General features: G+C 42.3%; 1 protein-coding gene across 1 annotated transcript in view; it reads left to right on the forward strand.

Moving 5' to 3' along the window:
• The window catches only part of ERP44 (endoplasmic reticulum protein 44), a 116553-nt gene that overhangs the window by 65500 nt on the left and 37249 nt on the right, over nucleotides 1–13804 (forward strand). The window contains exons 5-6 of the mRNA XM_075921597.1: nucleotides 11270–11454; nucleotides 11982–12097. Coding sequence (XP_075777712.1) covers nucleotides 11270–11454; nucleotides 11982–12097 — 301 coding nt within the window. The remainder of the gene's footprint in view (nucleotides 1–11269; nucleotides 11455–11981; nucleotides 12098–13804) is intronic.

Raw genomic sequence — 13804 nt, forward strand, 5'->3', positions numbered from 1 at the left:
CCCAGTACAGTAAAGCTCCAATTGTCTGGCATCCAGTGGTCCGGCACTCCCGATAGAATTAAACTGACCAGTGGCTGACTTGGGGAAGCCGGGGGCAGAGCAGCTGGGGTGCTGCCGAGTTGGTCCCGCAATGCCGCCCTCACCCACGCTGTGCAGTTCCCCACCAACCCCACGTCCCACCCCAGACCTCTCATAGCCCCCCTTCCGGTACTCCGGCATATCTGATAATCCGGCACCTCCTGGGTCCTAAAGGTGCCAGATTATCGGAAGTGTACTGTAATTTGGTTTTTCCAAATTCTCCTTCACCAACCAAATGCTCTTCACCTAGCCCCCTACTGGTGGAAACTGGTGTATTTTGTTGCTTTTTAGTTAGTCATGATTACATCTTAAGGCCCCAGTCAAGATCAGGGTCCAACAAGCAAAGCAGTGTATAAATACACATGAAGTCATTGTCCCTGTACAAAGAGTGTGCAATAAAGAGCTTGCTTTAAAAACAGGAAGGTGCTTTCTGGCTGAACATATCTGTGCATGTTTGTCTGTGCATCTTAATCCCTTTTTTCTCAGAAACAAATCTAATTAATCCCTTGAATTTATTTATGCTACTTGCTTCAATTATGGTAATCCAATAATTTACTCTTTATATACGTGTTCCTTAGTTATTCAGCTTCCAAATTTTTTAGTTTTAAATCACTGGAAAAATGTATTTATGTTGACATAATCACTTTCATACCTTTTAATACCTCTGCTAGATGCTTTTTATTCCTGTTTTTAATTGCTTTCAAGTATCATTTATTACCAAATAATGTCTTTGAAGCTTTCCTAAAATGTGGGGATACTTATAAAAAAGAAGCTCATGGTTCTGCTTTAAACTGCATGTTCCCTGTTTTCAGTTCTAAACTCTTGCTGTAACTTGTCTTCTAGTTCTTATTACCCTCTAAGAGATGGGTCACTTTCTAGATAATATATGTCATGATGAAGTATATCCAGAGATAAATGTCATTAATTATATTTTAGAATTGACTATTTCTAGTGACCATGTGGGCTGAAGGCTGTCAATGGAGACCTAGTGGCATGAATCTAATGTATATATTCAGTGAGCGCTTTGTTATCCACTACTCTGTTAACTGGAAAACTTTGTTCACCGGCATTGCCCCCAGCCACAATGCTGATATGTCTTCAGGCGTGTGCGCCTGCCTCCTGCTTCTGTAGCTGGCACTGCTGGCTGACAGCAGCAGATGCCTCCTTCCCCCTCAGCCTGCTTCAAGCTGCCAGGAGCCAGATCTGTCGGTAGTGGGCAGGAGTGGAGCAATCCGTTTTATCTGGCATATTCAATTAACTGGCAACCCCCATTCCCCATGAGTGCTGGATAACAAAGCTTTCACTGTAGAGACCTTTTATTGTTTTCTGTGCTACTTTCCACATTTCATATTCCCTTTTCTCTCTTACTTGCTTTCTTTTCTCTCATCGTCGCTCTTCTTTACTTACTTCACAATCATTACCCAATTATTAAATCCTCCTTTTCCTCCATTCTACTTCAGTGTCCTTTAAATTTGTAATTCATAATGAATTTTAATGTCTTTTTAATCAGATATGTAATTAATAACTACATCAGAGTAGAAGCCACATGTTATCAAGCATTTATAAACTACTCCATTAGACTTTATCTAAATAGTCAAAACAAATGTTCCTAACATAACTTGCTTCCATTGAGATTATGTATTTCATATGATCTGCAGAAACTTTCCATGTTTGGCTAAGAGTAAACTTGGTTACATATGTACATATTAGTGAAGCTTCAAATACTACAGGTTGAACCTACCTGGTCCGGCACCCTTGGGACCTGACCAATTCCGGATGAGGGATTTTTGCCGGACGAGGGGAGGTCATTTCTAGACCCCTGCCACTGGCTCCCCTACCCCAACTGCTGGCCTCCCGGCCAGCTCCCCACCTCCTGGTGACACTGCTGGGCAGCCATCACTGCTGTAGCTCCGGGATCCACCAGGCAGTCGCACACGCTGTGCTAGGACTCCAGGACCCACAGTCTCCCTGCTCCTCTGAGGTACAGTGGCTCCCAGCCCCACTGGGCAACTATGTGCCAGGTCTCCCAATCCTCTGGGCAGCCCCTTCATCAGCTTACTGTGGTCAGCCCACTGCCCTGCCAGCCCCGCAGGGACCCTTGCCGCTGGCCCTCCACCGGGATTCTGTGGTCCTGCACATCCATGCTAGACCATGGATGTTACTGGGCCAGAGAATACCGGTTAAGAGAATTTCAAATGGCATGATTACAATTTTAAGATATGGCATTTTCAGTGCAATAAATGGTATGAAAATAATAGGGACCAAGAAAGAAAGAAATCTCTGAAGGGTAGCCATGTTAGTCTGTAACTTTAAAAACAATGAGCAGTCCTGTGGCACCTTAGAGACTAACAAATTTATTATAACATGAGCTTTGATTAAATGGGTTTTGCCCACAAAAGCTCATGATATATTTGTTAGTCTCCAAGGTGCCAAAGAACTGCTCATTGTTTTTAAAGAAATCAATCGTTTAGCTGTTAGCTGTTGAGTGTTTTCCAACCTCAAAGTCTACAGAAGTTGGTCCTGCAGCATTCTAGGGCTCTGTCCTCATGAAAGAAAGACCAAGGCATAATGTGAATCACTAGTTCCACATATCTCTTCAGAGGTGAGATTTAACCCTTCACCCTCAGTTTTGATCCAAGATTTTGGAATTAATTCTCACAAGAACTAAAGGTAGTTACAAACCTCTCCACCTTCTGCTTCAGTTGTAAGGTTCATTTCTTCAGTCAAGTCCTTCTGTAATTTAAACACTCAGAAACATGTACCTTTTTAAAAACACTACCAAAATAAAACACTGTAAAGCACAGTTATCCTTTAGGGGAGAAGAAGGTGGAGAACAAACCATGCATGTTAGATGTTTATCATCACTTAATGCACTACCGGAAGGCATTCTGATGCTATGATGATGAGAGTGGTATAAGAGCTATATAAGTGATTCGAGTGGCTATTCTCTAGCATAAATGGGCTAATATTATTTGGAGTTGTCCTTAATGTAAGTCCAGCTATGTTGGAGATAGCTGTTTGCAAATGATTTTAGAAAATAATAAAGTTTTAAAATCTCACATGTAGAGAAATGTATTTGTAGCCTTAAAATAGAAAAACTGCAATTTTTAAAACAAATAACTACATTTGCTGTCTCCTTCCTAGATATTTTTGTGTCTCAATTCTAATTTTTTCTCCACTGAAAACCTAATACCATTCACCATACAAACATTTGAGGAAGTGCTATAAAAACCAACAAAGCAGACATTTTTATACAAAAACAACAAAGAAAATAAGCATGACTGAATTAGATTAGCAACTAATCCATTAAATTGTGGTAGCGAAATAGGTATTGGAGAGAATATTTGAACTTTTCTATATCTGTTTCATTTCTCTGTCCATGCTTTATGCTAAAAAAGATCTCCATTGTAGGTTACAGAGGCTTTGTCTACATTTAACAGTTTAAAGCACTGCCACAGCGATGCTTTAAACTGAAAGCGTGGCGACACAAGCACAGGGAGTGCTCCAGCACTCTATGTAAACCACTTCTACAGGGGAGTAGGGAATAGAGATGTAATAGTGTAATCGATTAACCAATAAGCAAAAACTTATAGGTTAATGCTAAGCAGTCTGGCTACTAGCCCAGCTCAGTCTTGGCTCATGCCAGGTACAGGACCTACACCCGCTGCGGCTCTGCATTTAAAGTGTATTAGGAGCTGGGCGGGTGGGCAGGCTGGCTCAATTCCGACTCACGCCAGGCAGCCAGTCCATGAGGGGAGCTGTTTAACTGGCTCCTCGGGAGTGGGGTCAGAACTCACTGGTTGCCAGGCCCCTCCCCTCCCTTAGGGACTATAGAATAGTTAAGTAACCAATAAGAATTCATGAGGTTAATCAACTGTTCAATTAACCGATATTTAACATCCCTAGTAGGGGAGTTGCTAACAGTGCTGTAACTTGCTGCATTTGGGGAAGAGGAGGCGGTTTTCACATCTGAGCCAGAAAGTTACAGTATTGTAAAGTGCCATTGTAAACTTGATCAAAGGCTCCTGCCTATGGTGAATTGAGATTCTAGTTTTTAATATAGCTTAGTATAGAAGGTTTTTATTTTTTTCTGGTATCCAAACAACTGACATTTTTCAAACCATTCTGGCATTTTAAATTCTCAAAAGGGTACCATTTTAACCGCAGAGGATGGAACATTCCCAGGCAGTGCTCCACCACGCGAACTAACACACACACCAAAGATATGAAGAAATAGTGGAGATTTACCTTTAAGAAATATCAAAGGCTATACATCAAAGAAGAGAGGTAAAGCACTAGTCTATAGTAAGATACATGATCACATGTGAAAATCTGGAAAGGAAGTGAGGGTGAAGTGCATGTGCTGGTTGTACCTATTTGTTTGGGAAAAGGAGTCCTGTCCTAAAGATTGAAGAAGAAAACCCTCTAAAAAGGGATGACTCCCAAATCTGTACCTGTAACAGTGTGGTTCATTATTTTTTGAATACAATAAAAAAATTGGATAGAATGAAAAGAGACTCTGAGCATGAAAGCAAATCTGGGGATCACTGCTTACTGTACCCTGGGGTATCTGAGTCTCCCCTTCCATCCCTCCCCCTTATGTGGGCCAGGTTGGGGGGCTTGCCTTTTTGGAGTGCCTGAGCACTTCACCCTAAATCCTCTTGTTATCCAGGATCTAGGGAAGCCCTGACCCTCTGGTTGGAGAGCTTAGAAAAAGCATAGTTGGAGCTTGCACCAAGAACATGCTTCTGAGACCAGTGGGAGGATCGGAATTGAGAACAGGTATAATTCACACTTCAAAAAATCTCCACCATTGAAGAGAAGGGACATTAATAGCAATAAACACTGACTTAGAGCCATTGTTTCAGGCTGTATTTATCTCCATCAAGTATTCTTTCAGCTGACAGAGCACCAAGGAAGAAAAAAACAAACAGCATTTCATGGGCAGAAATCTGAGAAGAAACTCTAAACATTTGGGAAACATCTGCCTCTGTCACATTGTGTGTGTGTATTTAAGAATATTCAGAGGGTACAGAAACTTTTAAAACAGAAAAATAATTATATATGTGAATTCTTATTCAAAGAGGAATGATTACGGATACTAGAATATGCAGTACTTAGTGATGAGGGGTATCGGTTCAGGGCAATTGCATGAGTACTCCTCCCTCTGTGGTCCCTTAAGGGCACCCAGTCTAGTTCCTAGCTCCTCAGCTATCATTTTTCCTGGGCAGAGACTTGAGTGTTTCTTCCTCCTGATAAGCTTTTTTTTTCCCCCCAGGGCTTCCTGGCCTATACTGTGCTTATACCACATCAAGTCAGACTGTCTAAATAAGCCAGTGTCTGACATGTTGCATTATCTTCAAAAGCAATGAATAGCAGTACTTTATGAGGGTATGTCTACACTACAGTGTTATTTCAAAATAGCTTATTTCGAAATGCATCTAATAGCATTTTGCTATTTCGAAATAGAGCATCCACACTGAGTGGACTCTGAATCACATTTAAGGCTGGCCAGAACCAGTTCCGGCAGGGCACCAGGTCAGGACTTACTGTGTAGAGCTGCTGCCTGAGGCTATCTGAGGTCTGTGCTTAAAGGGAACCCCTCCCCCCCCCCCCCCCCCCCCCCGGATAGCCAGTTCTCAGGTTTCCCTGCTTGCTTGTATACCTCAATGAGGGACAGCAAAGCATTTTGTCTCTGTGTGTTCTGGTTGCCCTCACTCGGGACACCACAGCACTCTGCAACATGGAGCCAGAGCTGCCCCTGGGCACTCTGGTGCTTCTCTTGGACACGTTGCTGCAAGCCTGGCTGCACTTTCTGCAGGCTGTCATCCGGGAGGTCCATCGGGGGGCTGTTGTATCCAGGAGGCCCTGCAGGAGAGCTTCCACCTTGAGGAACACTAAGAGCCTCCCTGGTCTGCCCCACTGGGGGCTTGTGCCTCATTCCTCCCTCACGTCCTTCCACTTACCCCTCCCTAGCCTCCCTTCCTGATGTCAAATAAAATACATGTATTTTCATGAACATAAACTCTCTTTATTTAATAAAACTGGGGGGGGGGAATGAAACTCTGGCGAGACTGGGAAAAGGAGGCGGGAGAGGGGAGAAGAGAGGGTGGAAGAGGGGAGGGGGAAACCTGAGGGGAGGGAGCTAGAAGGGGGAAACAAGGGGAAGAAGGGAGAGGGGAAGCTCCGGGCTCAGGTGGGGGTCTCAGGAGAGAAGACCAATGTGGAGGAGAGACCTGAAAATCCCGTCTTATGATGGGCTAATTGGCTAGTTTTGAAATAGTTTGGCTGTGTAGACATACCCTGAGAGATAAGTTACCACACAGTCTTCCTAAGCAAGTACATATATTTAAAGATGAAAGCATTACAAAGAAAATATGTTAAAAATAATGAATGAACCTACACCCTATTAATAATCTTATTAGAGATTTTTTCTCTTCCCTCCACAATTCCAGGAAGGGCTCTGGTAGAAGTCAGTCCTTCAAACACCAGGTGGGAAATATGCATCGAACTTCTAGGGAAGTTACATAGAACCCTGGACAGCAATAATACATAACCTTTGTTTTTAATAAAGTGAACTCCAGAAATGCTTAGATATGTGCTTTATTTTGTCAAGACTACTACAGGAAATTGCCATATCTGTGACAAACGGTTTGAATCTGCAGTAGGGGATAAATGTATTATGCAGATTGGGGTAAATGGAATATGTGGTAGGGGAAGGAAGGGGGGTTGTGGGACTCTGGTGATGAGATATGAATAGGTATTGGGAGAAAGAAGAGGGGTTGTTGAACTGAGGGGAATCGCACAGGAAGATGAATTCAGCCCTGAATTCTCCCCTTCTCTGTGTGTATTTTGGGATATGGGAGACTGCATATCTTGGAGTTTTGAGTCCCTCTCCCTACCCTGTGAGCTAGGATTTGGAGTTAAGGGAATGAAGGCAATACAAATATAAACATTTGAAATTTAGAAAATGAAGAGTTAAGATGCACCACCTCAATTTCCTATCTGTAAAATGAGGAGGATGATATAAAGTTTTTTGAGGTCCACCAAGGAAAAGCATTATATAAAAGCTACATCAGTTGACTATCACCTAATCACGTAACATTTTGACTGTAAACCTAGATGAATGCTACCGCTGTCCAAACGACCACTAACTCCTACCAATAAACATTTCTCTTGATGGTTAAAAAAACTAGGACATTAAATGGCATAAAAAATGTATTAACTCATAGTTATGTTGAGTTCAGCAAAACTCAAACTTCTTAAAACTAGGAAAGACAGACTTAAGGGACAGAGAGGTAGCTGAGTTAGTCTGTAACAGGAAAAATTAAAATAACAAATAGATTAGTAGAACCTTAAAGACTAACAAAATATGTAGATGGTATCATGAGCTTTCATGAGCACAACCCACATCTTCAGATGACAGATGTGCTGTAATCTGAAGAAGTGGGCTGTGCCCACCAAAGTTCATAATACCATCTACGTTTTTTTAGTCTTTAAGGTGCTACTAGACCCGTGGTCACCAATCCATCGATCACGATCGACAGGTTGATTAGGAGGGCTCGACTAGTCCATCGCGAAGCGTTCGGGGCCCTCCCAAGAAGCCCCACACCAAGAAGCCCCGCTACCCATCTCCAATGACAATGAAGGTAGTGCCAGCTTCCCGCGGGGTGGATGGAAGTCTGGCAGCTGCATGCCACTTCTGGGATTTCTCAAAGTTAGCTACCTGCTCCCCTCCTCCAAGTCTGTGGCGTGCCAGGGACTTGCTGCACGGGGGGAGGAAGTAGGAGTCCCGGGAGAAAAAGCGCGCTGGGGCTTCTGTCCTCTGGGACGGGGGAGAGGAGTTAGGAGTCCCCAGAGGAGGCGCGCACCGGAGCTTCCCTCCTCTGTGGGGATATGAGGGAGGTGTTCTGGGGGGAGGCATGCAACGGGGCTTCCTTTCTCCGTGGGAGGTGGGGTCGGCCCTGAGGGGGCGTGGGCGTGGGCTTCCTTGCTCCGCAGGAGGGGGGAGTTGGGCCCGGAGGAGGCGTACGACAGGGCTTCCCTCCTCTTGGGGGGGGGGGGGGGGAATCCTGGGAGGAGGCTGGTGCAGGGGACTTTTTTCCCCCTCTGGCACCCTGTTCTCTCTCCCCTGCCCCCAGCCACAGAACCCTGCCCCCCACTGGCACCCTGTTCCCTGCTGCAGAAACCTGTCCCCTGCCCTCCTGCCACCCTGTTCTCTCTCCCCTGCCCCTGCAGCACAGTTGGGGCCACATTAGTGAGGCTTGGGGGGGGGGGGGGGGGGAGTTGTGTTTTTTTTTTTTAATCATCTCACTCTGACCCACAGAAAAGTCAGCTGGGGCCATAAGTGACCCCTGACTCAAAACAGGTTCCCTACCCTTCTCATACATAAAGACAATGCAGAAACTTTTTGAGTTTGACATAGTATTTTATTTAAAAATGAAGCCTGGCCAACAAACTCACAATTGGGGCCAAGCCCCCATCTGGCCACAGCATCAGAACACTCCTGCACTCTCCCTTCCCTTAGATCTGAGTCTATCATACACTGGAACCCCCTGCCCTGAGCCCCTCACATACCCCAACCCAAATTCCTGAACCCTACATCCACAAGCCTATGGCTTGCTTAGTACCCCAACCCTACATCTGACCCCAACACTGCTCGGCCTGGAGTCCCCTCCCCGAGCCAGCATCCCCTTCTCCACCTCCTGCTGCATCCAGGGGTGTGTCTAGACTACAAGGTTTTGTTGACAAAAGTGGACTTTTGTCGACAAAACTAAACCTGCGTCTTTACTACTGCTGAGTTCTGTCGACATAACGTCAACAGAACTCAGCAGTTTTGTCGACGCTGGTAAACCTCATTTTACGAGGCATTACGCCTTCTGTCGACAGAGTTCTGTCGATAGAAAGCATTATTGCATCTAAATTGTCCTTTGCGTCTACGCTGCCATGTCGACAAAGCAGCTTGCTTTGTCGACAGAACTGAATGTAGTGTAGATGCTCTTTGTCGACAGAAGCTTTGTCGACAGTATCTGTCGACAAAACTTCTGTCAACAAAAGCCTGTAGTCTAGATGTACCCCAGATTTCCTCCCAGAGCTTGCACCTCTCACTCCTTCCCACACCCAAATCCCTCATTTCCACCCAGAGCCTACATATCCTGTCTCAACCCAGCAAGAGTACGGGCTGCAGGAGTTTTTCAGGATTCTGGAGATATCCCAGAAAAACTCTTCTGCATCCAGGGATGCGTTTGTTCTTCCTCTTTTTTTAGTGGAAGAGCAAACATGCTCTTTTGGTCACCCCTATATTCCTTTTTCCATGAGGACTAAGGGGGCTTCCAAAAGAAGGGGGTTTTCTGACATTTGTCCAGTCTAGACAGGCCAAATGTTGGAAAAACCTCTTCCTACAGAAGAATTGGGGAGGGGGGGAAGCAGCAGTATAAGGGTTGTGGATAGCAAGTGATGGAGAGGAGGAGAATAGAGAGGGCGGGGCTTCAAGGAAAGGGTGGGGCGGGTAGATCTTGGCTTGTTCTGTCATTTAAAAAAATGATCTTGGTTGTAAAAAGGTTGGAGACCACTGTACTAGACTATTTGTTATTTTTTCAGACTTAAGGTAAACAGCCACATAACTTTAATTCTCTGCCCGCTTTGGATGATATCCCAGCATGCCCATAACACACACATTCCCACTCTGCCTTTTTCAGTGTAATGGACGGGTGCTGCCGAAAATAGTCCTACATTCAAATGCAGTCTGCTCCCCCCAACAAAATAGCACATCTGTAGAATTTAACAGCCTTTTCATATCTTTTTATATCCTTTCACACTTGCACATGGGGTAACATGTTTACTTATACTTCCTCCAGCCCATCATTAAGTTCACAGGCTGTTCTCCTATCTCACCTCAGTACTGACAGTACCCATGGAAGCAGATACAAGTGTTGTGCTGCCAATGTAGTGTACACTATTATGTATTGAATCGTTGCAGACTGGAACCTCTTGTCTTTGATAATACACATTAGGGGTGGGGATGCTCAAGCCCAGATCTCTTCATAGCACAATTGTAGCTCTTTCACGCTGCTTCAGCTTATTCCTCCCCCATTCAGTACAACTAGACTTTATAGAGTGAAGGCTGCTGGAGTACCTGTGGATAATTCCCAGTGGCTGTTGCCAGCCCCAGACAAAAGAGTTACTGTATTTCCTGGTTTTCAGAAGTTTGAATTTTGTGGAACTTGTCATTGTGGAAGGATTCTGAAGAGTTAAAGGTGGGGAGGGAGGTTGGCATTTAATAGTAAATAAGGCTATGCCTAGACTACAAAGGGAAGTCGGAAAAAGATACGCAAATTGGAAACTGTGTCTACACGGCACCAAATTTCGAAAAAACCTGCTCTTTTGACACATCCCTTCTTCCTTGTAAAACAAGGTTTACAGGGATGCTGAAAGCACGCATATGCTTTTTTGAAATTTTTTCCGAAAAAGCAGATGCATTCCTTGGACATGGCATTGCTTTTTTGGGATACCAGAAGTATCCCGGAAAAGCGCTGCAGTCTAGACATAGCCTAAGTGTTGAGACTGAAGTACACAAGTTAATACTATCTCCATCTGATGCCCACTGGGCTATGTACTTTCTTAGAACGTTGTATGAAGATTTATGGAAACATGAAATTTTGGCATGTCCCGGGCTAGTGCATTCCTTGGCTCTAGCTATGAGGAAACTAGCCATTATATTATTTGTCCCTAGATCTTGTTTACATCTTACCAAACTTATTCTCCATGGGTTAGACTCAGTAACTTGACACGTTTTTAAACTTTACTTGTTTATTATTGCTTTATTATACACTGTTTTAATATTAATTCAATTTTCTTTTAAAAAGCCCTCCACGATGTTCACATGAAGGGTGCTAAATAAGTGTAAGTGACTGACTGAATCTAGTTTTAAAATTATGCCAGATTTTGGTCATTACAATTTTGTATGGTCATCAACATATGCAAGAAATTGCATTTCTTGAATATAAATATCATAGCTACTCTCCATTTCTCTCTTCTGCAGTGCTTTTCATTTACTCTTGTTTAAGATGGGGAAAGCAGGACTGTTTGTCTAATAACCCGTCTTTGTTAGTGTTTGTGCATGTGTGTAAGGATTAATAAACAGTACATTTCCATAAATATAGCATTATTTTTCTGTTAATTTCTTTATTAGCGGACATAGCTCAAAGATACAGGATAAGCAAATATCCAACCCTAAAACTGTTCCGGAATGGGATGATGATGAAGAGAGAGTATAGGGGACAGAGGTCGGTGACAGCGATAGCAGATTATATCAGACAACAGAAAAGCAATCCCATTCGTGAAGTTAATGATTTGGAGGAAATTAAGTCCCTTGACGTAAGTCTCTTGACTGATATTCTATGAAGTATGTGGATTTTAGAGTCTTGTATTTTGAGACAAGTGAACCATGTAGTGTTTAATTTAGAATATGTATATGTTTATATTTTTACCATTTAAAATAATTATTTAATCAGCTTTCATATTTGCAGTGAAAAACAGATAATTATTTCTAGTATTTCAAATTTTTTAAATGAACTTTTACTTTTTGTAATTGCATGGATTTTGTTAAAATTTGATCTAAACACATTGGAATTTTTTTCATGTGTGTACCATCTTGAAAACAGGACAAGAAGCATTTTATATTCCTTCACTGGAAGAGTTTTTTGTAACATTTCTAGTCTAAATTTTTAAAACTTATATTTTTGTATGGTCATACAAATGAGGTATGGTAATTTCTTTTATGTTGCCCATATTTCTGTGGGATAAATGAAAAGTATTTCTGGGTTCAACATGTTTTTTGGGGAATAGCAGCAGCCTTTGGTGACTGAAATAAAAAAGTCATAAGTGCACACTTTGTTTTACAGCGCAGTAAAAGAAATATCATTGGATATTTTGAGCTAAAGGACACCAGCAACTATAGAACTTTTGAAAGAGTAGCAAATATTTTGCACGATGATTGTGTCTTCATTTCTGCATTTGGGTAAGTTTTTTACATGTATCCACTATATGACTGATATTGAAGTCTTTACTCTAATAAACTGCAGTGAATCCTGTTTAATTGAATTTTTGGTACAGAAGTAAAAGATGGTTGAATAAAGCAAATCCTTGTACCTAAAGCAACCTAGAAGACTAAACAAAAACAAATGTAGTCAGATAGTTCTCAGTATCTTTTTATAGTGAAATCTAGGAGTTTTTTGGCATTATGCCTCTCTTTTGCTGTTTCTGCACTAGTCAGCTTGGTATTTTTCTCTATGCATAAAGTAATAGGGAGTCTGTTAGCAGTATCAGAAATTTAAATTTTAAAAATGTTGATGTGTAGAATGTTTAGTAGCTATCTGAATATTTTTACAACTTTTACATTCATTTAACCAATACTTTGTAACACTCTTATCAATACTCTGGTTTTTTTTAATTCCATTGCTCTCCGTAACTGCTGTTTGAGAATAAGAGAATGAATTAGCTAGTTACATCTCTGCTATCAAAAAAAACCAAAACCAAAGTTGACTAAAATCTTTTCACCTGTGAATTCCATCATTAGTTGCAGAATTCTGAAATCCCAGGCTTTTGAGAACATCAGACATAAAATTCTCCAGTGGCCTTGAAAAACTCTTTAAACGTCTTAATACTCTTGCTTGCAGCTACAAATTAAAATATTCAAGGTGTGGTTCAAAATCTTTCTTATACTCATATTGTTGATTTTTTTTCTATGAAATAGTTAACACATGTCCCTCCCAGCTCAGTACAAAATGAAAGACAATTTAAGTTCACAATTTCAAGACTTTCTATAATATTTTTTAGTATGTTGTAGCATGTGGAGTCCGCATTCAGAATTGTGGTGCTCATTGTCTTGGGACTGTGCAGACATTTTACATGAACGTTTCTCAATATTTTTGGGGGGTGCTAACAACACTATTTGGATTTTTTTTTAAATCATAACACCTCTCCCTCCCCCCCCTCCCCCAACTAGGAAAACAAATTGCAACCCTCTATCTGCAGCTCCTCTCAGACCATGGAGCATTTGCCTGCTGCTGCCCTCAGAGCTCCTACCTGGGACTTTCTGCCCTAGCAACCCCATCAAAATGGAGTCACAATACACTTTGTCATCATGACCCACATTTAGAGAACTACTGTTTTATATGACATGTTCCTATTCTGAAGAGCTTAGTATGAAAATCAAACCATCTTTATGGCTTCCCCACCTTAAAAAACACATCAAATTGTGTTTGGCAGTGTTACATTCTGTGATCTAGAGTCCCAATGCTAGACATCCCTCCGCTTATTCATGTGTTAAACTACTGCTATATTTTGCATCAGATGTGGTTGCATATTTTTAAATGAATGAAAATTCTGCTGTACAGAAGTTTCCGAAAATGCCCAGGAAAGAGTCTGGATGTTGATGAATCACCATAACATCTATTCCTTCAGTCCAAATGCATCTTTTGTTTTTTAAGGATGGAGTTCTCTTTGAGGTGCTACCTTTGACTAAAATCCCACGTTGTTCCTGACAGTAATAGTCAGTCCTGAATAAATGTAGGCCTTGTCTACATTACATAATTTTGTCAACAAAACAGTGGAGGCATACACACTACTGGTTAGGGGAGATCGGGGGGAAGGAGGGGCAGCCAGCGGGAGTGGGACTGGCTGGGGGAGCTCAGGAGGAGGAGGAGAGAACTGGCCGCCGGAAGTG

This window comes from Pelodiscus sinensis, chromosome 2 (genome assembly GCF_049634645.1).
Source record: "Pelodiscus sinensis isolate JC-2024 chromosome 2, ASM4963464v1, whole genome shotgun sequence".
In the NCBI taxonomy this organism is placed as follows: domain Eukaryota; kingdom Metazoa; phylum Chordata; order Testudines; family Trionychidae; genus Pelodiscus; species Pelodiscus sinensis.